Source organism: Falco biarmicus, chromosome 15 (assembly GCF_023638135.1).
Source record: "Falco biarmicus isolate bFalBia1 chromosome 15, bFalBia1.pri, whole genome shotgun sequence".
Taxonomy (NCBI): domain Eukaryota; kingdom Metazoa; phylum Chordata; class Aves; order Falconiformes; family Falconidae; genus Falco; species Falco biarmicus.
Genome location: NC_079302.1, coordinates 18,458,857 through 18,486,530, shown reverse-complemented (window position 1 = coordinate 18,486,530; position 27,674 = coordinate 18,458,857). Strand labels below are relative to the sequence as shown.

The 27,674-nt window shown below is 38.1% G+C and overlaps 1 protein-coding gene across 9 annotated transcripts in view; it reads right to left on the bottom strand.

The window, feature by feature from the left end:
* CHD9 (chromodomain helicase DNA binding protein 9) overlaps positions 1–27,674 on the bottom strand; it is a 99,672-nt gene that overhangs the window by 34,036 nt on the left and 37,962 nt on the right. For 6 of the 9 annotated variants that reach the window (XM_056360429.1, XM_056360428.1, XM_056360424.1 and 3 more), the window contains 9 exons: positions 22,016–22,353; positions 12,010–12,121; positions 8,355–8,501; positions 6,963–7,031; positions 6,818–6,873; positions 5,265–5,382; positions 4,623–4,709; positions 3,128–3,265; positions 791–912 (listed from right to left, as the gene is read on the bottom strand). In XM_056360429.1, the coding sequence (XP_056216404.1) occupies positions 791–912; positions 3,128–3,265; positions 4,623–4,709; positions 5,265–5,382; positions 6,818–6,873; positions 6,963–7,031; positions 8,355–8,501; positions 12,010–12,121; positions 22,016–22,353 (1,187 nt within the window). Of the gene's footprint in view, positions 1–790; positions 913–3,127; positions 3,266–4,622; positions 4,710–5,264; positions 5,383–6,817; positions 6,874–6,962; positions 7,032–8,354; positions 8,502–12,009; positions 12,122–22,015; positions 22,354–22,807; positions 22,831–23,244; positions 23,459–23,580; positions 23,979–27,674 lie in introns of those variants that run through there. The other 3 variants (XM_056360430.1, XM_056360431.1, XM_056360432.1) reach the window with 3 other exon arrangements.

Genomic DNA, 27,674 nt, shown 5'->3' with positions numbered 1-27,674 from the left:
TCCAAAACTGAAACAGACGCATATAACAAATCACTACATGGAGTACCGCTGGGCGCTCTCCCTTAGCCATACATTCCAGCCCTTGGGCTCTGTTTGCACAGGCGGTCACACAGCTACACAGTGCTTGACTGAGAATGCAAACAGTATTTTTGCAGATCGTGAAACTGTATGTGAAAATCATATGCTCACTGATGTAACCCCTATTAAGGACAGGCAACTGGTATTTTGGAAGTAAAGAAAGCAGGAAGATTCATGAATAGAAATCCAATTCAGATACAGCAAATAGATCATTCTGGAAAAAATATCTTTAGGATCATCACATTCCCGTTAATTCGCCATAGCACTGATGAACATAAGTTAACTTCAGCTTAGAATGTAGAAAACAGAATTATTTACTAGCCTTGTTTTTGAAGAGAGGTAACTTTATTTGAAATACATACTAATGCTAGAAATCATTTTCAAAGACTCAAGGTGTTTCCCAGTTGTTCCAAAAATTCTAAAAGCTTGCACTTTAGTGGAAATTGCTTTTTTGTTTTAATTTCCTCATAGCTATTGAATATTTCTTTTCAGTAAGGTTAGTTTTGTCCTTTTAAGATTTGTTTTTTGTTATTCTTGTGGATAAAAACATACTACTTGTATACCCAGAGAAATTTGTTTTTTCCAGTTACACCCTTTTAGCTATAAGCACAGAAGGTAAGATAAATTTAGTTTAAATAGTATTCATTCCCAGTAACAGTGATTCACTCCATATGGTTTAAAATTTTCATTAGAAAACATTCCATGCATATACCTATTGTACCAGTTGAACAGGAGCCAGTTAAGTCCTTCCAGTTGATATTCCCTGAGCTGATTGCCATTTTTATATTCCCTGGACTGTTCTATCTTCTTCCAGGAGTTTGGAGGTGGTCGGTCCTTTGAGGGAAAAATTAATACATGTGCAAGTTGGTACATGTCTTGTTTTTCTGAAACCTTTTAACCCACTATTTCCCGAGTGTAACAATTTAGATTTAGAATGTAAATATTCAACCTTAAAACTGGGAAGGTATCACTGTTAACATTACTTACTAATTACTAGTCTGTGGAAACTTGATTTTTTAATTTATTTGTATATTTATTTATATTTTTAAAATTAATTTAAGACTGTATTATAATAACAATTAAATGATTTGTAAAACTAAGAATACAAATAGTTTAGCACTGGTGATTTTAAACACTAATTCATTTATACAAGAAAGTTCAAGAATATAAAAAGTTTCACTTTGAAAGCTCTAGGAAAGCTGTCCTACAACCAGACTAAACCACGTACTGGGACTACTAAAATCCCCAGAGTCTTAAGTATATCTGGATGCTGATGCTATCCTCCTGAAGCCATTTGGGTAATCTGCACTGAATTACTGTGATCTTGCCCTTTCCCTTCAGCACTTGCAGAACCTGGTCACTGCTGATCACTTGATCTTACAGCCAATTCAAGAAGCATGCGGCAAGACTACAAAGAAGTAAGACTTGTGAGCGGTTTAGTTCCCTGAATCAATTTCACCAAGGGATCAGATGAAAGACAGTATCAGCAAGTGCAGGATCATGATACAAAGGACATGACAAAACACACTGTAACAGTATCAAGGCATATCATCTTAATGTCCCTAGCAAGCTAAAGGAAAGCTGAAAGGCTACCTATCACAAAAAACCAAACCAACCAAACAACACGCACACCACCCCACCACCCCCCACTTGCCAAGCCTGGAGACTAAACAGGCTAGACACGAGCTTAACAGGCAGCTTAACAGAGAAATCATGAAGTTTTTGGCTGATACTAGATAGGATTCCAGCAGAAAACATCTCTTATGGTTAGCTTTTGCATCCCAATGTGGACAAACTCGCACATTGAAGTATTTTTAGTAAGAGCTTTTCTGGTCAGCTATACATAGCGTCCCGTCCCCCCTCTGCATTTCTCAGTATTTATAAAAGCCTGCATTCACTCTAGACTCACATGGCCTTATCTGGTAACTCTGAATTTTAGATTTGAATTATACATCTCTGCATTGCCAACATCAGCATCACCTGACACCAGGTCCTTCAGCAGCAGCAGTAGCTGTCCCTCCCCAGCAGCTGTGGCTTCCCCCCCCTCACCCAAAGCAACCATCTGTCCACTCCCCCACACCAGGAGCAGCCATGCTCCTGCTCGCACGGCTGCAGTCAGCAAATACTTTCTTGCAGTTGCTGAAGCTTGGAACAAAAAATACTTGCTGCTGATGCTAAGATGACCGTCAGTTGTACAGCTGCACTTTAATCATCTTCTTCCTCTCAAAGCCAAACACGGTAACAGAGAGGTATAAAAGCCCTTTTTCCCACATGCCAAAATAGCAGGATTTTAAATAAATACTAGAGAAATGAACTTCATATCATATGAAGGTGTTAATTGTGACTACTGTCGTGATCTGTAGATGGAAAACCCATTAAAATAAAAACCAAAGCTTACAAATTAAAAGTTATGTAAAATAAGTAAGTTAGAAGAAGTGTTGTATTATACCACACAGGACACATGTCTTACTCTGACAATGACATTTAGGACTTTAAAATAGAACTAATTTTTTTTTCTCCTGCTCTGCGAGACAGAAGATTGATAATTTAAAGAGAAAACGCATTTCCTTATTACACGTGTTTTTCTTCCTTTCAGTTAGCCCTTTATGACAAGAAGAAAAATAAAAGCAGGAAGTAATTATGGAATCCGTTTGACAGATCTCATTTGCCAATTTCCTTCAGTGCTGAAGTACAAGACCTAACTCTGTTCTCTGTAAAAGGATGTTTATACTTTATTCTGTTTTCTCCTCGCCTTAATGGTGTTTAGATTCTGCGATAGCTAGTTTCAGTGCGTTCTCATCTTTCCGTTAGAAACTCAGAAAGTTAAAGCACTTCATATTTTTCTTAAGTATAAATTATTTCTTTTAAAGTAACAAATTAGATGAGAGTATTTATCTATGCCTACCTGAAAAAACATTATTCCTAGATAACAAGGCACACAGATCCTTTACAGTGAATGCCAATGAGCCTTATGTTTAACACAAGTTTAAAGTTGGGAAAATCAAATCCAATTTGCCAAGACAGACAAGTAAATTAGGTATAATTTTACCAATCTCCTTGAGTCAGGCCTGGAAGCTTGCAATTGTTCAAATTCTTCTATTTTTGCTTGATCTACATCTTCTTTCAGCTCCCACGTACTGTCTTCATATGGCAACGAACACCACTTTACTAAATAGTAAATAACAGGCTGCAGAAGAAAATTCTGAATGTTATCAGCTTTTAATTTAGTGTACAGACTGCTAATATGCCTTACTATTTGAGCAGCTAGCTCACATGAGAACTGGAAACAAAAGCACATTTCTCCTATCTTTTAAAACGTTTGGTGCAGATTCTTGCTGTCTACCTAACTTATCCTTGGCTTCTCATACTCTGCCATTTGTGGTAGGCCCCTGGAGTACTTTTTTTAATCCCACTTGCCCACAAGTACATCTTAGTTTTAGGAAAAATAAATTGCTACATTTGTGATGTTTGCGGAAACAGGGCGGGGAGGGTGGAAGTAACTGCAGCGGTTAACTACAGGGGTGCTACCCAGAACATTTGCTCCACTCTCCAAATCAGGTTACCTGACTCTACAACCAAGACCCTGAGAGAGTTCCTCAACAGGTCTGCTAGGCGACCTATAGAAAAATTTAGGAAAAGTCTCAAAAGATGGAACCAACGCAGATTACTGTAGAATCAGTAAATAAATATTTAAAAACCAAATAAAATGTCATCTTTCAAAAAGCTGGGGGCAAACCTTATGACATCACCACACTTCTTCAAAAGGCGTTATGACAAATCTGCTGCATACAATGAAAAGTAATTTTAACCCTCAACCCTGCTTTAGGAAGATTAAAGCAGAATTCACTGGGTAAGTCTGCTCATTTTGTTATCTAGAAAAACAGAGTAAGTATCATAGCTATTCCAACAGCCTTAATCAACTACTTTGTCAGCTCTCTGCCTGCTTCAGACTCTTTTTTGCATATTGGCAATTTATTTGCTTTTCTGTTTTTTTTTTTTAATTTATTTATTATTATTTTTATTTTCTAATGTCATGGGTTTGTTCTATAATAGCATTCCAGAAGAGGTACTTCAAGTTAAAAAAAAGTTTCGATAAATACAGAGGAAAAGGTCCACTTGTGGCTGTCAAAACACCTCTCAATCACTGGTTGCCTAAAGCCTAGGGACAGAGTTAGAGAGGAAGAGGCAGTCACCACTGCCCTGCCTTCAGCTGTGACCCCTTCTCACTGTCAGAGGTAAGGACAGTAGATGCAATCAGTCTCTTGTTGGAACTCACAAGGCAATTATCAGACCTCATATTTATGGTTAGTAACTACCTAAGCTTTCTCTATGATGACCTATTAATACTCATAATATAAGCCACTGAACTCTGATTTCTATTTCAAAATAGATGTCTAGCATAGGAAATAAGATCGTCATGTCCCATAAAAAAATGTTGCTGAAGCTTAAAATCATTAAGGCAGTACTCTGAAATCTGCTAAAATGATGATTACCAAACAGTGCTTGGAGATGTATCTTCTTGATTTGCTTTAAGATTTATTTACCTCACCAGTGTCCTTATCTTCACAAAGAGATACTTCTAATACCCGATCTACTTCAACATAGTCAGGATTAAAAGGTTCTTCTTCCATCTGCAATGCAAGATTAATAAAGTCAGTAAAGAGGCAAAAAAATGCTGGTATATGCTGACACTTGGTGTCATCGTAAACAAAATTAATTTGGCAGCTGGAAACTACTGAGGCTTTTGCACACATCTTAAAATCCCTCAACCCCCACAGCCTTTTTTAAAAAATTATTTATTTGGGGTTTTTTTTGGCAACAGGCACCAAAGAGGGATCTGACATGAGAATAGAAAATGCAGTCATTTAGGGATGAATTGCTGTTTTGGGAAAGCCATATAGTAGTGAAACTAGTGATACTAACATCATCTTTCCCTCCTTACCCCTTTGAAGTAGTTACCCAAACAATCCCAATTTTAAACCGTGCAGGTCAGGTTAGTTCAGCTACTCCAGAAGACTCGCTCTTAAAATTACATTAAACAACCAATCCCCTGCCATAATCAACCCCTCAACCCCCGACAGCTCATTCTTACTTCTCAACATTCAGTTGTTCTATTTAAAAGCAAACTATTAATCACAACTTTACAAGGAAAATAAAGCTTATTTAATTGTGTATCTCATACTCACATCTGCAAAAAAGTGAGCTCTTTGTGCTTGCCTTAGTTTGAATCGTTTTATTTTCTGCTGGATTCTTTTATCCTTTAAAAGCTGTTGTTCTGTGGCCCACTCACAGTGGAGGTAAGAGCTAAATTTACAAAGATTAACATTAACGTGCTAGTGAAAGCAAAAGCTTACTATTTTTAATATACAGTTAATCCAGTATATTTTATAAACCAGAATTTCACTCAAAAAGAACATTTTATCATTTAAGACAGAATTCACTATAAAGATCAAAGATTTATTCCTCAAAAAAATCGTCTCACAGCATCTAGTTAAGGCAGAATTTTTTGGCTAGGACCTCTATGGATTCACTGATTTCCTTTATGTGTCCTAACGAGAGAAACAAGTGTATTTAAAGTAAGCTTAAATAAATGAAGTTTTAATCAAGTTTAAAATCTGACACCTCTATCAGAAAATACCCAGAGATATGAAGTACCGAATATACACCGGAGCTAACTTTTTCATGTACTTCAGGTGAACATTTCTTGACAAGTACTGCTGAACTATACAGCTGAGCCCATTAAAAGATCAGTGAGGAGCGTCAGAGCCCATGGCAAAAAGGAACATGCCATCAGACTGGACTGGGAGAGAACACAGCAAGTCAAAGGAAGGAGGAAGCATGAGCACCGGTACCTACACCACCTGACTGCACCCCACGTGAGCCTTTCTGAAGTTAGACTGGTTTGACAGAAGTACATATTTCTTCCTCACACTCCCTTTTTAATATGTTTTCATCACTCTTTATGCTTTCTAAAGATATGGTAGAAAAAAAGAGCAGCTGCTGCTGGGTATTACTCATTCTCGGATGAAAAGACAGACTTTACCCTTTCAGAAAACAAGGGCTAAATGGTCTCCAGAAACATGTGAACCCAGAGTCTCAAAAAAACCCAACCCAAACCACCACATTTATTAGCAAGAATCTAATGAAATTACTCACATATGTAAAATTAGAAATGTACTGGCACTTTCAACATCAAGAAGCAGGTAGTGACAGAAAAATAGGTATGACATTTTAAATAGGAAAATATGGAAAAAGCTCTTCTTCGTTCTTTATTTCCTGCTTCAGATGTAAAAATAATTTCCATTGCTAAAAGTTTTGTTCTTTTTAAAATGGTACAGCTGACTCCTACATCAAGCTCTCCTCAATGTATGATCCTGTAAATCTAATTTAGGTTCACAAAATAGCTCTGATCTAAATTCATGAAATTATAACTAGCCTCAGACATGTAGCCGCTGCTGAATTTAATAAAATATATCTTCTCTAAAAATTCTGTTCTTTTGGCAATAACAGCTGTCAGTTTATTGGCCAGTGCTGGTTTCACAATACTGATAATTTTAAAGTTACTACTAACAACATAATGTAGATTCTTAGCAATTTTAAGATTAAATCTGTAAAGAAAAATTTCAAAAAGATGACAAAATCTGATTATAAGTCACCTTCAAACAATATCAAACTTTAGCACGTGCTTATGGTACTTATCATTTCAGTCAACACCTCCAATGAAACTTTTAATACTTACTAGTTCTTATATTTCACAAAGAACTCTTCTGTTTCTACTGTCATCCCAGCAGATATCTAGGAAAGGAAATTCACAGGAAACATCAAATAATAAATACAAATCCCTTTTTTCAAATAAGCAACTTCGATTCATGACAATCACTTACTTCTTTCTTTATTACCCTGGAGGATAAGATCTTGTCTACAATTGCTGCATCTTCTTCACTTGGATTTTCCTATAAATGCAGGAAAAGACTTCAGTCACACTAAATTCCCTCTCTTCAAAGTTATCAGGCTTAAAACGAGATGCCCTGGTTAACCCCAGCTTGGGTTAAACCACACAGAAGAAAACAGTATCATTATAAATTGTAGTAAATACCCTCTCTCCAAACTCATCAGGCTTAAAACCTTCAAACACCAGCAGCTGGTTAAAAGATCAACAATAAAGGCAAATTTGACCTCTACCAGCAGCACTCTTTTTTTAACAGTCTGGGAGTAAAATTTAAAATGCAGGTCTATATTCAGAGCGAAATACATGCAAAAGTACAGCAAGTCTGGCACTTCCAAAGAGCATCAGATGCAATGCTCACCTGCAAAACACACTTACAGAGCAATGGTGACTCTGATGCCTGCCAGACACAGACTCCCTGTGAATGCCCCGCTGAGTTGATGCGATACAGTGAACATACCCAGAATCTCGTTATACAGATAGGGAGAAATAAGAACTTTGGCAGATTGGTTAAAACAAACAAACAAACCCCAAAACCAAAACAAAGCAAAACCAACATATGTAGAACTCAATTCAACAGATTTACTCTGAACACAGCTAACAAACGTGCTGTGGAGTCAGGTAGACAAGGTCATGCTCGGGTATTCCAGCAGGGCTTAGGTGTGACACTGATAGGGGATTACTTGGCTCCACCGAGAGCGAAGCTGTGGTTCCAGAGATCAAGAGTCCATGTTTAAAAGGTTGCTTGCAATAAAAAAAATCACCTTTTCCCTCTTGTCTTGATTTGTTCCCAATCACACTATCTTTCTCCTTCCAACTTTGTCACCCTTCAAACTTCTCACGAACACTTTTTTTCCTGTTTCTTTCCTGCCACTTCGTTTACCTAGAATGGCTCAACAGCAAGTTTGAGTACCAGAGCTGGCACAAGTTAAATAGTGAAGTGCAAACCTGAAGGGGGGTAAAAAGGAATGAGTATCCTTTTTAAAAATCTCAGTAAGCAGAGACCCCCATAGGGTCATTTAATGTTATACTTCTGAAAGTCATCTTTTTATCAGCATACAGGTTTTCCATATGCCTACAGAGCGTAGTGCATTATTTGAGACATACCTAGCCTTAGCCTCATCCTTCAGCTAATGACTGTTTATAACAGAAAAGAAAACACAGTAGTAAGCAATTTCTTCCAGTTTTCAAGATCTTAGCAAGGTGTCACATTAAATGAACCGCGGCTTAGTAATAACAATGTATTCCTTCCAAATTAGGAGCTTTATTCACTGAACTCCATGAGAGAAATGAGAAGGTCCCACTACAGACCAAGCCAGTTTTCACTTACCACAAATAACTGTAAAGGCTGTTCAGCAGGTAAAGGGGCAGAATTCTTTTTGATTTTCACAGACACTTTAGCTTCTTCTTCCGACTGTTTTCCTTCTCCTTCTTCAGCATATTTTTTCCTTTTAACTTGACGATTTGATCTTCTCTTCTGCATGCAGGCGAATAAAACCAGAAGCGTCACCAAAAATTTCCTCTAACATGAACTGCAAGTGCTGGGAAACTATAAGCAACACTTACATGTAAAACCGAAGGCCAACGTTTGATAGAAAACATGAAGCATGTGAATCACAAAGGGACAGAAGTAGCCACATACTATTCTAGATAAATTAATTTCTTTTTTTCTGTTTCATATAAACATTTGCTACTTTTATTTTTAGAGTTTGAAAGCAAGCCTAGAACAATATTTTCAGGGTATAGAAGCAAAGCGGGCATATAACAGATCTCCCATAAGCATCAGTATTTCAACAGCAGTTCCATAATGCAATGTAACAGCAGTGTGTTACCATTCTATTAAAGATACAAAATATGCTGAAGCGTCTCTACTGTGCAACAGTCCTATAAATAAAAAAAATTATGAAGATTTTCATTAGATCCCATTGGTCAGATTGGTGATGAAGCCTGATTTGATGGCTAATAAAGCCTGTTGCTTTGTTAATGTATTTGTTTTCTCCTCCACCTTAATCAAGCTTGTTTAACAGCAGCGTTTGGCTTACTTTGTGGTTTCTCTCTCCCATCTTCCACTCCTGTTTCTGCAAGAATCTGAGGATAACAAGTTCCAGTTGCAGAAATAATGTTCAGTCTAAGAAAGTAATTCCTTCTCACTCACTGTTTAAGTTTCAAATACTTGGATTATTAAGATATTGCATATCCTTTCCACCCCTCAGTACCATTATACAGGACACTGCGTATTTAACCATAAGGTTAATTTGTAAATCCATTAGACAGATAATGACAGAAGAATCAAACTATTCAGCCAATATTTGAAAGCACTGCAATCTGCTTTAGAGAACAAAGATAAAATCACCTAAGTAAAATAGTCTCTATAAAATAAATTAATTATATTGAACAACACAGCAAGACGTATTTTTGTTTAGGAAAAGCCACTTAATACACTTACTGTGGTGCAATACACCACAGTAATGAGTTGGGAGAAGAAGAAGAAGAAGTTGTGAACAGAACAAACCCCAAAATCCTGCGGTCATTATATCTGCTCCGCTGAAACCAGTAAGTAACAGTAAGATTGCAGCACAGGAACTTTCTTCCTGACTGTTAACTTCAGCACTTGGTCTGGCTGGTATCTGGTAAAAGACCTAGCTATGCTGTAAGTATTTTAGTTAAGTATAGTAGAAACATTTTAAGTTTTTTAGTAAGGTAGAGTAGAAATACCACATACAGAGTAAAAAACAAAGGATAGGCATCACCATTCATCTGGAGAAGCTACATATATGAAACTACTCAAATGGATTTTCACAGTAACGTAGCCAGATTAGGTATTTTTCAGTAAAAAGTTGACTGTATGCAGGGTGGGGTGTTAGCATAAAAAGAAACTTCAGATTTAAACAGGCACATTAATGTGACATAGAATGTCACATTATAGTCAAGTCAACAGTTTGCTGACAAGGGGTAGATTTTATGTATTTATTTTTAAAGTGTCAGCTAATAGGAGCAATGCAAAATGATGTATGAATTCGGAAAAGAAGGATTAAGAACCACGCTAAAGTTTTACTCATAAGCATTGGTTGGATTTTTCAAAACCTAACGAGGCATTAATTGGCATTTTCAATCCTTCTCAGTGTGTCTTTTCTTAAAATACGAAGTGATGAACAAGACATCAACAGACACGTTCTCCGACATATAAATACATAACCCGAGTCGTCTGAAAAAAAACCAAAACCAACAAACTTCCCCTGAGCCTAGAAGAATGGTCATAAACAAATGCTCTAAGGCACAGAAGAAAGTAGCACCACACATTTTTCCTAGAAATAAATCAACGTATTTAAGGAAGACACTTACTGTGAAACTAAGCATACAAAATGAATTAGGGAACGAGAAAGACCTAAAATTGCCCTGCGGAGCTTAGAAATAGACACCTATTTGCAGTACGAAAAGAACATCACTAAAATGTTCAAAAACTAAAGAGAGAATGAACTCATGACTAATACAACTTTTGTCTTTCCTGTTACGCTTCTCCCAAACTCCTCTTAGACAGGGCAGTGCTGTGTCACGCTGCTGAAAGTTTTTCTAACCCGTGCCACCCCTTACTATCTCTGCTCTCTGTTCCCTTCACACCGGGATCATGCATTTTATGATACTCCCTGTTCTCCTCACACTAGAACTGAAGACGACCCTCGTCATGCTAAAAATCAAATATCAAAAAACCCAAAGACAATGAGAAAAAACAAAATACCTTTAAGTCTTTTGAACTATATCTGTTGGCCTACAAATCTATACCTATCTGATTACTGAACACTATTGATAAGTTACAGTACTTCAGAACCAGCAAAACTGCCATCACCTCCTTCAGCGTACTAAACGGACATTCTATACCAAGACAAATTCCCTGGGAAATAAATAATTTCACATTCCTTTCCAGGTAACCTTCATCTAAGACAAACTATCATTTAAGTTAATAAAAAGTCATTCTGAAAAATTGCTTCTGATCTTCCCCCCCCTCCCAGCATTATCACCAGTGAAATACTAAAGGTCAACTCAGTATCTCGTAACTGTTTTCTGACATTGTCATCAAATAAGGCAATTCATTTTTACTCAACACCACCTTATTTCAAATATTGATTCCATCTCTGTGGATGACACCGCCACAGGATAAAAACCTGTGCACTTCCAGCGTATAACCTTACTTTTAATGGAGTTTGCCCTAAAGTAAAGTTGTAATTCTGCTCCTAAGATACACATAAACAGGATATTATCTCTTATGAACAGTTCATACTTCTTTGCGGATAAGTTTTGTAAACAATTAGCTATGCTACTATTATACCAGGGCAATTATGAAAAAACTGCAGAAAGAGTTACAAGTGAGATACTCCTCGAGGGAATGATTCTACCACTTCATCTCTTGATCTGGCACTTCCTTCAGAAGTATTCCACACGCAACTAGAGCCTATCAGCATATTGATCATCGCTGCCTTCAAATCCAAGATTACACGAAACCAATTCTTTCAGTTTCTACAGAAGCAGAACCCAGAAAAAACAGGAAAGCTTGAAACAAGCCTTTTAAATGTTCTCAAAGAGCCAGTTTCACTGCTAAGTGCCCATACCATTAGGCAATCTTTGCATTTTCCTCGTAAAGTCAGCCCAAGTAAGGATCAGGTCTAACTCAAGGTCAGCTCAATAGATAAGCACCTGCAGTCTCAAATCTATGGAACTCTGCACTGAAATGGAACAGGTACCAGCGGGGCGTTGACGTCCCTTTACAGAAAGGGGACTCAACCTGTAGGATTTTCTGATTTTCAACTGGGAAAAGCTGCTGATAATGTACGATAATGAAAATGATAATACCTATGAGAGACAGACAGCAGTGAGAGAATAACTGTCACAGCGTCACAAGGAGTGTAACTACTTGGAGAGATGGGAAAAAAAGAGACCTGTAGAAGTAACAACACGTACAAATTTAAAAGGGAAAAATTCTGACTACTTACCTGTGAGTCTTCATCTTTCAATGGCCGCTGTGTAGTCTGCTTAGCATCAGACAATTCATCTGAAGATTCATTTTTTCTTTTCTGCTTCTTACCCAGTGTGATGATTAGCTTTCTGTTAGGGAAAAAACCCAACATCAAAGTAAATGCCGTATACTAGTCTACTTAATTTCAAGATTAAAAGTAATGCTGCATCGATTAGCAACTCCCATGTTTTTCTTAATACAAAACTCAGGAAGCACCGCTGACTGAAGAAGGAAAAATGTACCTCCGAACAAAAAGGTACAACTGTACAGTAGACAGTATTTTCTACTACCGCTACTGAGTTTCTCTACAGTGAAGCAGTTACCTTACTATTGCAAACTCCTCTGCATCATACGTATTTTAAATCTATACATGACTAAGACAGATGCAAAATCCAATATTTAACCGACAACGGTAAACTATACAAAATTAGCATAAATACCATGTGCAGATGATGACATTAAGTGATTTATCATAAAACCCCCACTATTATGAAATGTATCTTCTCTTATTTTTACATAAAAAAGTTAGCTATAGACAATGATCCAAAATCATTCAAAGCTGTCTGACATGCAAAATGTTTATGTTTAAATAAATCACTCAGTGGTAAAAATGCATGAATCCTTTTTGCCTCTAAAAGAAAGAAGTAAAGAAGCAGCTGTATTCAAACTCCAGTAGTTTTATCTGTAAGAAATCCTAGAACATCTCAGAATATGTTAAGAAACAATATTATCTTGGATAAATTCATTAAATTCTAATGAAAAAGCACCAATTATTTCGTTGTTCAGATTTAAAGGTCACGCTGTAAATCACAGTATCAAATCATTTGACTTGTTTTTAACTAAAGGGTGTCAAAATATTTATTTTTTCCTATTTGAAATGTGCCAAATACTCCTCTTTAAATATGTTTTCAGCGGCATCATTGCAGAATGATGACAAACTATCCAGTAAAATCCACAGATAAAGAGCTGTCCTAAAATATATATTTTGTATAGTATCAATCATCAAAACTGTGTAACAGAAAATAAGGTAACTGTTCCAGCATACAAGCCTCTTCTGCTATTTTACAGAACGCAAGACTTCACACAGACAATAAAACTTATTTTACATCCAATACATTGGCCACCTGAAAAACTGCTGATGAGAAGGTAGTGGTTGTAACACTTGTATCTCATTTGCTTGTCTTTGCAAGTGTCCCAAGTGAGAGAACTGTCACATATGTACCAGGTCCAAAGTAACAGACCGCACAGGAAATGAAAATCTTAAGAATTACCAAAACACTATGGATAGTTTAAGCAACATGGCTTACAAAGTATCACAGGCATATTTTAAGAAGCAATGAACTTTTTCATTGGTTTTTAGTATGTAATCACTAGGCACCTTCAGTGGAAAGGTAAAAAAAAAAAAAAAACCAAAAAAACAACCCACCAAAGAAACCAAAGAAAACATTTTCCACTGCTGTATTTTTCTAGTATGAACTGAATGACACTGACGAATGCATGTTGAAATTAAGCTGCAGTAAGCATAATCACAGATCTGCTTGTTCACAGAGCTGCTGACTGAGAAGAAAAGACTGGTCCTCAAGTCACTGCTTTTCATTAGGTGTTTTCAGCTTAATTATTACTTAGAAAACATGTTTATAATTGCAGAAAATAATTTCAACATGGAACACACTGGCTTTCCTACTGTCTTCAAGAGTAGTATGGGAGCTTTTTTCTCCTCACATTTCAACCTCTGATTTGGATTCTTTTTTCCTTCTTTAAGACTGTTGGATGCTAGGGTATTTGTCCAAGATAACTCTTCCTGGTGATGGACTTGGATAAAGCACTTTTCCCATTTTCATCTCACTTTGTTTCATAGAAATTAAGTGTTACATTAGCACTTGTCAGCTAATATGTCAAATTAGCTAATATATTCCAAAGTGATGCAGACAAGGCGCACTGTGATTGAACTTCTGAGCTTGTTAAATGGAACTGTAGATATAAAATTTAACATGGATTTAAAGGGAAAGCCAATAAAACTTTTGAGCGAGAATACCTTCGAAGACCAGCAAATTTGTGAAACAGCAGCTATCCCACAAAGATCCTGGTTTGCATCTTTTGAGTTTGGGGAAAATATTAAGAAGTATCATGTATGTTTTCCCTGCTCTTAAATTCTTCCCATTGCATCCACTTCTGGCCTTTGCTAAAGAGAGGATACTAGCCTAGATGAAACTCTGGTCTCAACTGGGTATGTGCTCTTCTAAACTTTATCCATATGTTATTAAGTGCAACAAGCTGTGCTGATCTCTACCCATCCCTTGCTGATCTTTTAATTGAAATAACTGGACATAGAGTATATTCAATCCAGTGAACTCACATACCATAATGTGTAAATAATTATTTTTTGACCACTAAGATTCCAAGTCTTCTCTGATATGGAGCAAAAGCATTAAAGGCCTGATGGATGTATGGTATGTAGAGATGATAGTGAATGTGATACACATATTGATTTTTAAATGAACAACAAGACTACTAACAACAAAGAAAAAAGGATAACTACACGTTCTTTCATTAAATAAGTGTTGAGATACAAGTCAAGCTGGAACAGGTCTCTGGAGGACATCTGGTCCCTACTCAAAGCCAACTTCAGAGTTCTTTTATGTTGCTCAGTCCAATCCAGTTCTTATTTCCAAGGCTGACACGTCCCTCGGAAACCCATTCCAAATTTTGATCCTCTTTGTGTAAAATGGCAGAATAAAATGTTTCACATAAATGCATGTTGCTATATTAAGCATTTATATCCATGCAACCACAGTTCAGCCTCATTTCATGCACTACTGCCTAATATTTTAGACTCAAGTTCCTTTTGGATTCAAAAAGCCCATGGCCACGACTATTTTACTATGAGTTGTAGTGGCATCCATCAAATAACAGAGGATTTTAAGGACATTCTGGTATAGAATATAGGTTTATTTTATGATTAGACTGCTCTCTAGTTACACCTTCCCCTGCACATGTTTTCCTCTTCTCCTCTGTAGTTGTAGTCCCTCCCTCGTGTTCAACTCCTGCTCTGCCCCTGCAGTCTTACACATAATGTTCGACTTCTCTGTCAGCTTTTGTGTCTTATCTTCATCTTGTGTTGCCTACTCCCTGTACTTCTCTTCACAAGCATCCTCCTGAATATTTTTTTTTTTAACATCTTCTCTACATGTTGCAGATCAGAATGTTTCCTCCTTTATACAGATACGGTGCCAATGTGAGGAATAAATGCACAGTTTCACTTCTTTCTGATCCAGTGCCCAGAATCACAATGCTCCTTGCTATCAAAGTTTCTGAACGACAGTATGGTGCTAAAGTCACGCGTTTTTATTAGTAAAAATGCAATCTGCTCATATTTTGGCCCAAAACCTCTAAAAAATCTGCTATGTGAAAACAATGATTTTCAGAAGCTTGTAAACTGGATCAGTTCTGTGAAAATTTTTCATTGAGAGCACAAGTTCTCTTGCCAGTTTATAAATTTCTGCATGAAAGCACGAAGATCCTTGGCTAAAATCCCTTTTCCACCCCGAAACAAACTGTTCTGAACAGAAACTATCTATTCTGTTTCTATGAAAAGGAAACGGCACACTGCAGACACAGAATAAATAGTATCACTAGACTCCATTCCAATTTCACCTTCTCTTGCCTTTTCAAATTTAAAATGCATCTTATTACATAACATCTAGAAATACTTTAATGATTAGACAGCATAAGATTCCTTATATATGTATTTCCTCCTAGAAGGAGAAACTAAAGATCTTGAGAAGCTTATACCAATGGAAAAAATTTAAAAGAAGCTGTCTTATGAGCCATTATTACTTCTGACCCTTAGCATAAGGCTCTTAACGTGGTTTAGATCCATAAAACTGCAAGACATTAAGTACCAGCAAGACCACCAGGAACCACTACTTGAGAAGCATTGCAACTTTTTCTTATAAATTAAGAACCACTAAGAATCTGCTCCCTTCCCACCCTTCCATTTGATAGCAGAGAATGTGATGGAAGAATTGTCAGTACTTTGAAGAGCTTTTAAATTCCAAAGAACGGTTTTCAAAACCTTCCAAATAGTAAACATGGGGAAGTATTAGAAAGTAAAGAAAACCAGCAAATATTTATTAGGCTTGTAAAGAAATAGTAAGTATTGTTGGCCTTCAATGCATGCCTTTAATAAATCATTTCACTTCAATTTTCCCAAAGCAGAGAAACACCAAATAACTAATTATTAGCGTCCAAAGCCCTCCCCTGAATATTTGAATTTGCAGTCAAAGCACTGTGTTATATTACTAGCAACGGTCATCAACAGCATTTGTACGCTTTTAGCACTAAAAACTTAGCTAAGTCTTATCTATTCGCAAAATACAAAGCCAATTATTTTCTTGACAACACAGCGTATCCTCTTGGAATGAGAGTTAAACTAGTGATATAAAAACTGTTGCTCTTATTCTTTCAGCATATATTTAATACATAATACTAACACACTAAAATTAGCCACTATCTCCTCCAGTTATAGTTCAAATTAATAACTTTTGGATTGTGCACAGATTTTTAAAACACTCCTAGAGTCTTACTGGAACCAACAGCCATGAAGCTCAGACAACACTGGAATACGGATGTAAGAGAACAAACAAGCGTTTACTTATTTACTTGATAAGGCCACGCTATTTTGCATTCATATATTTTGCAGTAGAAACTTAAAAGACTCTGTAACTCAGACCCAACTTATGCATTAAAACTAGAACCTGGGAGCAGAGAGACCTTCACCAAGGAGTCACAGCTCAGTGCATGCAAAGATATCCCAGAAGGATGATCAAATTTGTAGTCTGTGTGCATTTTCTGATCATGACAGAAGTTTAAGATCTAACAGAACAAAAAGACTCAGTGAGCATCTCCTCCCTTTGTGCACAGGCCTATTAGCCCACATTTGCTTGACTTACATGAAACAAAAGACAACGCACGATGTCTGCCTTTAGGTAATTCACTTCTGAGTTCTGGCATTTAAATTTAAATGATAGAGGACCAGCATAACAGGTGAATCACTGGCTTTCCACACAGGTCCCCCCACCATGTCTCCTGCTGCTGAGTTCACAAAGGTTTCAAACCATCTTAACACCACCATATCAACAAACGATTGCATCAGGATTTTCTGTCAGGGTCTTAGGTCCTAAAAATGCTCTGTCTTGTAAACAATACATGCCATGAGAGACCTGCTTCAAGGCAACAAGGACATTTACTGATCTGAGTAGTGATTAAGATCACACAGGACTTGCTGCATTCATTACTGCCTAAAGTAAGGGTTAATTAAAAAAAAAATTAAAATAATCTACCATTGGTCTTCTAGCACATGAAATAATACAGCTATTTCTGATAACCAGAAACGGTTCTGAACTTAAGGACTACCACCCTGAATCAAACATCTGTAAAAAATTCTTAGGATTGGGGGATTTATTTATTTAAACTATGCAGTAATAAAAAAAAAAAATCCTATCCTAAATGCAGTCTACTGATACTGTCCTTTACATCACCAATGCAGAACTGCTGCTTTTCATCAGGGCCATGATATTTAATTTTATGTTTGAGTAGGTGGGAATACATTGAGAGCTATAAAACCTAAATGCCAATCTACTTTTTTGAACAACAGAATGTTCACAAACTCATAATTCTTCTATCCTTCATATGAAGTGTTAAGAAGTAGATTTTTTTCGTTTAAATATGCATGACCTTACATGGAAGAAACAGAATTATAACCAGTTAGAAAAAGCTTATAAATGGAAACAAATGCTATGCAAAAATATTAAGGGCTTAAATGATTCCTAAACATCAATGCACATAGCCAGGCTCTGAAAAGTGGTTCTGCAGTTCTCAGAAATACTGTCAAGTAAGTTACCTTTGAAGATTTAACTTGATCAGTATATCAACACATAAAGCAAACTGGTTACTTAATTTGGTAACAGTAAATATATTATACATGCATTCTTCTAATAATTTGTCATAAGTTTACAATGTTCTTGGTAATAACAGAATTCAGTCGTTTACCTTCACCAATGCTTACAGTACAGAAACTTTACTAATTACTGAATCCAGTTCTAAACCATCTGACTGAAACTAACAAGCATTATTTCTTTGACTTCAAGAGGTCAGAGGATTAAAAAAAAGCTTAATGCCCACCTTTAGAAAGGAACTACAGCCTGCCTAAAAAGAAACTGCTAGTAATTTATAACTAGCAATGGTAAACTGTAAAGAATCATGCTGTAATTTTTTTCAGTACACTTACATCTCAATAGAATCACTAAGGAAAATGTAAACACTTAACATGAAGCCGCCGAACACATACCAATTATGTTTAATAAAAAAAAAGCCAGGGGATGATGACACACACACACGACACTGACGGATGACAGGATGGGATGACTTAAAAAAAATCATCCTGTCGCCTGTATCCCCTAAATTCAGAAACAGCAGCGAAAACTCATCTTGATCCTAGATGAGGCCTACTCAATTTCAGTGAAAACTGCATTACTTTTAAAAGCACACTTTTTTTTTTTTTTTTTCCTTTTCCTACTGCCGGCTACAAGGTAATTTTACTTATCAAGGTCTGTTCAGCAACTACTGTTAAAGCTAGAGATCAAGGATGTAGAACCTATCATTTTCACAGACTGACAACTGTGTAACTCTGCAAATTCTCCTCAAAAGCAATGCAGGAGGTGCTACACAGGACATGCTACAGAGACAGGACCCTTCTAAGATCCCAGTGAGGTCTGCAATCACCAAGAGCTTGCTGAGTGCTGGATTAGAGAAGGTATAATTGTGCCCATATTGGATAGGCTATGTTTGATGCTAGCAGTGATGTCAAAGATCAGATCAAAGCCAGTCTCCAAACACTTCCCAAAACTAAAAAAAAAAAAATAATAATAAATGCATTTCTCAGCAGTTCCTGCTCTTTCAACTCTATACTAGCCTACAATCAAACAGGAATCACCTGAAACATGCTTCTGCCCAGATCTTCCCAAACACATGTAACTCCGCACCACCTCCCGCACCAGCGTGGCTCTCAGAATCCACACTGAATCGGGACAGCTAACCATTACTGCAAGTTAAAGGTGTCTGCTATGGAGAACACTGAAAAGAAAGATACTCATCTGGGATGGACATATCACAGCGAAATGGAAAGACAAAGGCTTGTTCTTTTTTTATTACAGATCTTTATTGGCTGTAAGGTTTTACTCATGATGTTACTGCTTGTAGAAGAATTACAGTTGAGAACAGTTTATAACTGTTGGAAATTGTTTATTTATCTTTTTTTACTGTCTTGCGAGTTTCTTTTTGTGCTTAAATGCAAACAATATCATAAATACAACCTGACTATTTTTTTAGTTGTTCTCTTTATTCAGTAAAGAAGAAAAAAAAAAGTAATTTTTTATTCCAATTTTGAACCAATCTCAAAAATCCTTAATTCCAGAGAAAACAAGAAATTTTCATAGAATTGATATCCTCCCCTTCCCCTTGCCCAATACAACACTTGGGTTCTAAAGGTATTATTTTATCATGGCAACATTTTCTTCCAAGATTTAGCCCGGGTTTGTTTCAAGGCAGAGAAAACCAATGTAGCAACCCACACATTTAAAATCCCAATCCTATTCTGACATAATAATTTCCAGGATGTGCTTAGACTCGTTAAGAAGTATTTTCTTAAGCATGTAAGATAGGAAGAAATCTTTAGAAGCATTGTTGAACCTTCTAAGACCCTTACTATTTACTGGATTTAATTTTGTTCTTCTCTAAATAAAACAAATGTTATTAATTACACATTTTTTTTAACCAGTTGTGAAATGACAAGCATAGCCACTCCATAGTAAATGCTCTTATATAAGATCAATAGATACATCTGCATAGAGTCTGGTAAGATTACCCTTTAAAAAAAAATAATCAAGGCCTTCCTGCAATTACGGCTCTTCAAAACCACTGTAGCAGATGTTGCTGCTAAACAGTTCGTATTTTACGTATTTATATAAATAACAAAAAACAGTGATAACCCAACATAACAACAGACAAGCTGTCTGGATGCCTCAAAGCATTTGATTTACTGCTGCCCACCAAAATACGCAGAAATTCTAAAACATCTGTAGCATGTGGCTCTAGAAGACTCTCTTCACTGCCCTTTTCACTGCCCTTTAATAGGATGACTGCTAAAATCTTTAGAGACATGTCCCACGTAGCTAAAGCAATACTGGGCAGCATGATAAACAGAACGCTGACTAGAGCATTAGTTGATTAAACTGGTAAATAATGGGGAGGCAAATCTGCACAGCTCAATGCAAAATTATGAAACGTTGACCATGCATAATTATATGGGAGTCACTCTACCAGCTTCACTGTGCTTTGGTTCAAGCACAAATACCACGATTAAAAACACAGTTCGAGAAACATCTCTTTCTCAGCTGGCACCGTCTCATGAAATCTTGAAAACTGATCCTAACTGATGTGCACAGCTAAGTGTTTCATGAACACAGAAAACTGAACGCAGAAATATAAATTGACGGTAACAGTTTATTTCACTTTTCTGATTAAAACCAGTAAATGTATTGTGGGAACTATGTAGTTAAGCATAAGGACGATACTTTGGCAAGTTTTGTTAATTATCCAAAAGAATGAATAAAAAGGACACTAAAGGCAATTCACATAAAGCTTCAGGAAACCAACACAAGCTAAACAAGAGTGTGTAAGCTTTCCGATTAGACAGACCCACCAAATGTCTGTTACAGAACAGAAGTAAATTCAGAAACACAAAAGTGAAATCAGCTTTGGAAGTACACATCCAAAATCCCAATTGAAACACGACGGAGGAAAAAAAGGAAGTACTATACAGTGTGCTAAGCAGTGCTGTAAGCAGCACTCAATGCTAGCCCACAACCAGGAGGGAAAAAAATTAAAACCATGAAAGTTCACGACAAGAATGAAGTTGAGTTTAAAGCAGTAACCTTTACACTACAGCATAACTTCTCCAGGAAGTTGTTTACTTTGAACATATAAGAAAAACACTGATCTTGAGGAGGAAAAAAAAAAAAAAAAAAAAAGAAAAAGAAAAAGCAGAGAAACGGGCTGATTAAAAGAACATTCATTTCTGCTCCGTATACATTAGGATATACATATGTATATGAGACATTTAAATTTGGAGAGATATGCCAGTTAATATTTCCGTTACCGCAAAAAGAGCATGTTCATAAAAAATAAAAATCAGACTGTAGCGAAGATTTCCATTCCAAGTTCTGACTGACATACTTAACATCATCAATTACACACTTTCCTTTAAAGGTATACAGGAGAACTGGGTTAGCTCTTGAGCCAGAAGTTGGGCCACCTACTGAATCCCTTGGAGCAAGCACCTTAAACCAAGGTATCCACCCAGCTTGACCCAACTGAGTCTGCAAAATTTTTAAGAGGACAGATTAAAATGATATGACTGAAGATTACCAAGTGCTTACAACGCAAATTTCCCAATATGCACTTCACTCTTGATACATGCGGTATCTGTAAGAATACTCACTTGCTAACAAGTTCATTAAGCTTCCAGTTCCTCCCTGTGCAGTTTATCATGCACACTGTATTAATGCCAAAACCGATAAAATACAGCATTTATAATATCAGATAAACTTAATTTGGAGTCGGAACCGATTACAACACTAGATGAAAGATACTGTGGCCTTGTCTCTGCCTCAAAGCAAGTACAGAATATTTCAGATTATGAGTTTAAAATAATTCCTTTCAAAAGGACAGTCCTACAATCATTCTATCCAAACAGAAAACAGGGCATTCTTGTTCCTGAATGAGAGAGTCCACACATGGACTTAATCAAGAAGATTTTTGTGTAGGCAGGCAGCAGAGAACATTTTATTATCAGTAAGCAGTTTTCACTTTAATCAAGGATTTAGAGTTCAAAGAGAAGTAAGAAAACACTTCATTCTACTTACCCAATTTTTGTTTTCTCTTTAATTTTGGATGAGGAACCAGTTTTCGGCTTTTTGCTCTCTTTGTCCTTTGGTTTGGATTTAACTTTTCTACCCTTCTTCTCCTCTTTTCCTTCAGCTGAAACACTGGGGAAGTTTTCAGGACTCATTACCCGTGGAATGTTTCTCTCTCCTCTCTCTTTTGCTTTTGCAATCGCTTCGGATATTATGCGATTTGCCTTCTCTTGTTTACTTTCTGAGTCTGCTTTTTTCTTCTGCTTCTTTTCAGACATTGCCCTCACCTGGGTATTCTGCAACTTAGTACATGATCCTGAACCATCAGTCTTCTTGGAAGAAGGAGGCTGTAGCGGAAGACAAAAAGTAAATAAAATCACCTTATTTTAAGAATGTAAGCACTTCTTGAAAGAAAAAGTACAAATATTTTTCATGTGGGTATGCATTTCTAAAAAAATTAAAGCGGCAGGGACTCACGCAGACGCAAAAAAGAAGGAATTCTGTTTATACCACAGAATGGCGTGGGTTTCAGAATAACTGCATCAATTCTGGTTTTGAATAACCAATCCACGTACTGGAAAAAAAAAATCTGCAAAAAATATCTAAAAATTCTCTCAGCGTTCCTTCCACCTCTGCAGTTAAGAGAAACCAATGCTTAACCTTTCCGGCATTCCCATACGTTCGGCACAGTCTCCAACATCTCCCATACATGTCCTTCTCTTAAAAGGCGAAAAAGCAAAGAACTCCCGAAGGTAACGGCATCAGTGTTTGACCTTTGTAAGATACCGGGACCACAGTTACCTTAGAGCAGAGGAAGGATCTGCCAGACTAACTCAGTGCTACACTGAACAGATGCTCGAACAAAATCGAGATAAAAACCCAAAAAAACAGAACCCCCAAAAAACAACAAACAAACCATAAAACCAAAAGGAAAATCACGCAGCTGTACATTCATAAAAAGATCAGAAAGAGGTGTTTCTTTTATTTAGAGCAGTAAGGTCAGTGTCTTACAAAACGTGACTCGCTTTTATTGGGAGGTTTTTAATCACTGTTTCGTCGAGGCGGAGAGTTGTTTACACTAGGAAGGCAATACCCAGATTATCTGCCTCTCCTTCCAGCAGGCTAGGAGACATGTTTTTGCTTCCCTCCCCTCCCCCCTTCCCCTCCGAGGAATGGCAAGAATTTCCTATTCAAACAGACAAAAAGCCCAGCAGATAACAGTTACGTTACGTTCTCACCCGTAAATGCGCCTCTGCCTACAGCACGAAGAAAAGCCACCGGGAATTTCCACACACATTTTCTGGCCAAAGCCCGGGCACTTCCCCGGGCACCTTTTCTCTACGCGCCTCACCGGGGGCTGCCGCGCGGCGGGCGGGACCGCTCGCTGAAATGCCACCTGAAGGCCTGCAGGCTCCAGCGAGTCACCCGGCCCCGGGAACACGGCAACGAGCTCAAGATGGCGATGCAGCACGGCTCCCGCCGCAGCAGCCAGTAATAAGGAAGGTTATTCAATCCCATTAGCCTTTTAGCCCAAAGAACCCCTCCTCCTCCCACTCATTCAGGCTTTCACTTACCCTTCCTCTTGGCCTCTTCACTGAAGACATTTCTGGCGTCAGACAAAGGCTTGCCCTCTGCTTTTTCAGCACCCCAGGCAGTGCTCAAGAGAAAAGCATTGAAAGAAGATTGCTAAATGGCCTATTTAGGGAGCCGCAGCCGAGGTACGCGCAAGCCTCCACAAACACGCGTTGCGATTTACCAACATCGCCCTGCCCGGGCGCGCCGAGCCGCCGATCCCGCCGCCCGCCCGGGCCCGGCCCGCCCGCCTCCCCGCCACGGCGGGGCTCACCGGGGCTGGCAGGGCGCGGACCGCCAGATTCCGACAAAGCACCCGAAGAAACGAATGCACAAAGCATCAAAATGCATCGGCGTGAATATTAGAGATGTCGTTAAAAATACCGACTCCTTCTGCGGAAGTAGGCCAGCAGATGGTGCTACCCGTTATTATTCCATTAGACTCTGCAGTTTAACCCCCGACGGGCTGCTCTTCCCTACATGTGGCCCGGGCATTAACCCTTGCTGCCCCGCTCCCGCGGCCCAGGCTGGCTGGCAGGGGGAGCCGTGGGAACGGGGGGCTTTGTGCCCTGCATTCACCCCGACTGTGCACCCCCACTTCTCGCAACGGGCGGCGGGGGCCCTGCCTGAGCCCTGAGTCTGCACCCTCAAACATACCTGCCTCCCCAACATACCTTTTTTTAATTTTTTTTTTTTTTAACACTGACTTCATTACTATAAGCTAACCGCGAAGGTGTATATATATATATATATATATGTATATATATTCCATATTCTCCCCCAGCAAAGGGGAGCGCCCCCCGGTGTGACCCCTCTGCCCCGCGCAGGGCTCCTTGCCATCGGTGCCTCCTCACCGACAGCCACCGGCTGCACAGCAAACTCCGCTCCGAGGTCGGCTTAAAGTGCTGTGTTAAAATATCAGACAAGTTTTTAAATATGGGTTGTCAACAGCTCAAATAAAACCAAAAAAGAAGGCATGATCGGTCTTTTTGACGGGTTATTGAAATAAAGCCAAGGTGCTTTTGACAGCGTAGCTCTGTCCTAGCAATACCTTTTATTCTCAGAAGCCCGCTACAAGAGAATAAAGATCAGAATTTTATGTGTTTTGCTTCATATATATTTATACATTTATTCTGTGATCTATATGTGTTTTTCCATAGAAAATTTACAATGTTGCAAAGACTCTGAGATTGTTGATTAGGCCTTACACTTCATCAGAATTTCACTTCTGTTTAATTTAAAAATGTACCCATTGAAAACACTATTGGTACTAATAGGTGACATAGATTCCTTTCTTAACAATACTGCTTAAATTCAAAGATATTTCCACAAATATTTGGCTTAATTACAGGGACAATTATTAAGTTTTAATTTTACTTTTGAGAACTCTAGCCAAGATGCTTCTCCATTATAGTTACAGTAGCTATAACAAATTGCAGTGGTTTATCTTTAGGGTTATTTTTTCATAACTCAGTAAAAATGCTAAATAATGTACCATTTTGCATTTTGCGATCAGCCAAACAAAACCAATATTCCTAATGTACTCTTGGTCTAATTTCAGCTCTAAGCCAAATGCTACTAAAGCCAGTAAGGTTAGAGGATTTTTAAAAGAAATTGGTATGTCCTTCCACATTCCTGGACCAGAAACAAACAAAAATTGCCTAATAATTAAGTGGGCGATATAGAAATGGTGGCTTTTTCGTAATTCTTTTGTAATAATCTTCCTACATATTTTATTCCTTTAAAGCAAAGTTTCTTAGGCTACTTCTCCTCAGAGCTCAAAGCTGCTTCCCAAGTTACTCCTCAACAACTTCTACTACTTCCTTACTGTAGAATTGTGAGTATGCTGGGCTACTCTATGTTTTAATTCGTCAGGCTGACCCTCTGCTTCTTGCTCTATACTACTGCTTCTGTTTATGTCTCCTGCACTGCGCAAACAGTAAGCTATTTGTTTAAAAAAACCCCACAAACAAGATTATTTTTTTTTAATTGTGCTATGACATTTTTAACCATGTGGAAATCACATTCATATGAAGATGCAGGAAGGCACCAGCCAGCCATTCTAAGCTAAATAAAGCTGCCACGAAACCTTCATCAAGGAAGCCACTGTTGTCACAAAAATCAAAACTGGAAATTAACACTAGCGTTTTGAGATTAGACTAACCAGAAATATGCTTGCACGACAGAGGACGATATCCAAGTGTCTGCAGCAACCAAAGCAACAAATATCCTCTAATTCAGCAGAGGTCTTTTATTCTGATGATCATTTCATGCTTCCAAAAAAATGTGTGGCTATAAAATAATTAAGCAGTTATAAACCATCATGCACACTGAAAGCAATTTCAAACGCTACGTAGCATCTACGACAAAAAGGACAAAGCCTTTTGCCATGCCAAAAATACCCCTCCCCCTTACTGAGAGGGGATGCAGATCAAGCATCCTAAAGGAGACCATATCCTTTCGCCAACCGCTTACAAAGCCATTCCATCTATCAGCATTAAGAAATAAATTCTTAACTGACCAACATACAGGAGGAGGTGGAAAGGAAAACCCTGAGGCAGCCACATATTTAAAAACTAAAGATCTTATTTGGAAAAATAGCTTTTTATTTTTCATGGTTGCAAAGACAATGAACCAAATATAAATGAACATAAGCCAATGCAATGTTGTCTTGAGTCTGCACGCAGAGGTATCTGCTGCTGCTAACAGCTTTGCCAAGCAGCAGCCGAGTGCGATGAACAAGCCTTCCGTCAGTTCGCCACTGCTCCCCGCAATCCTGTGGGCAGCAGGGAAACTGGCAGGAATCACATCAAATCCATGCTACTGCTGCCGCCTGCAAAAGCCATTAGCAGCAGCAGGTACAGGCCGCACTGCTGTCCGCACAGAAGCGCTAGCCCTAAAAAATACTGAGGGTGGAACAGATAAGACAACAGCTGTAGACCTCCCCACATATGCCCTTATTCACAGCAGCCAGGGGAGCATCTTCTCAGCAGCCTTCAAAAGAATTTGACATGCTGTCTTGCAGCAGTAGAAGGAACACCACACGCCTGAATGGTATCTTAATTAAACTGACGTAAAAACAATCCAGTTACCAGACAATATTGAGAGGCAGAATCATGACAGCAGTCTTCCCAACAGCTAGCAGTACTCTGCTGAGCTGGCTTTTCATAGAAAGGCATTTCTTCAACATTTTGTTGTGGTTTGCATAGGACGTGCATTCGAAGGCCTCTACTGGCGTAACAGTATTTCTCACAGCAAGGACACAAAACTGTCCTCAATGCTTGCAGACACTGGGGTTTTTCCCCCCTCAAAGGCCTAAACCCATTTTAATTTGCTCCACAATAACCAATAGTTTCTTCACATCCTCTGCATATCACTACAAAGGAAGCCCCAGCAAGGTGGCAAGTTTAACATAGAGAAAGCTTCTACCTCCCAGAAAACCCTCCCAAATCCTGCCTTACCAGTTCCATAAGGAAAACACTGCTTCACTGTAAGAACACCTTTCTTGCAGTAAGTATGGCCATTCACGATAGACAAATATTACTTCCAATTCTGCCTGTGCGCAGAATCTTTAAGACTAAGTATCTCTCCTGAGTTGCATCCATTCTCTATATGCTCCAAGGACTGGTAATGTCCTTCCCTGCAATTTTCGTTGAGTCACACTGTCATGATTTACTTAGACAAAACACACTTTTAAAATTATTTTCACCCAACTACTCACCCAACCCAAACAGCATCTACCACTAAGTAGTAAATTATGACCCTGACTAGTCTAAAACAATAGAAAGCTAAGGTTTACATTTGCAATGACTTGAATGATTCTTTTATTTTGTACTAGTACACACCTGCAAGAAGATGCACATATAAAGTACCATATGCCTCAAGAGCGTAACAATTTCTTGCTATTCCACCAAGCCCTTAGGAAAATCAAGATGACCTTGGCATCAACCACACTGAAAGCAGCTAAAATTAGCCACCTGGAAACCTGATCTTCAGGCATGACCACATCATCTTTGTCCGTGTTTATTACTACACAAGGAATCCTTTTGTGCGTGTCAAGTCACCAAAAGAGCATCAGTATCACAACTCTAACAAC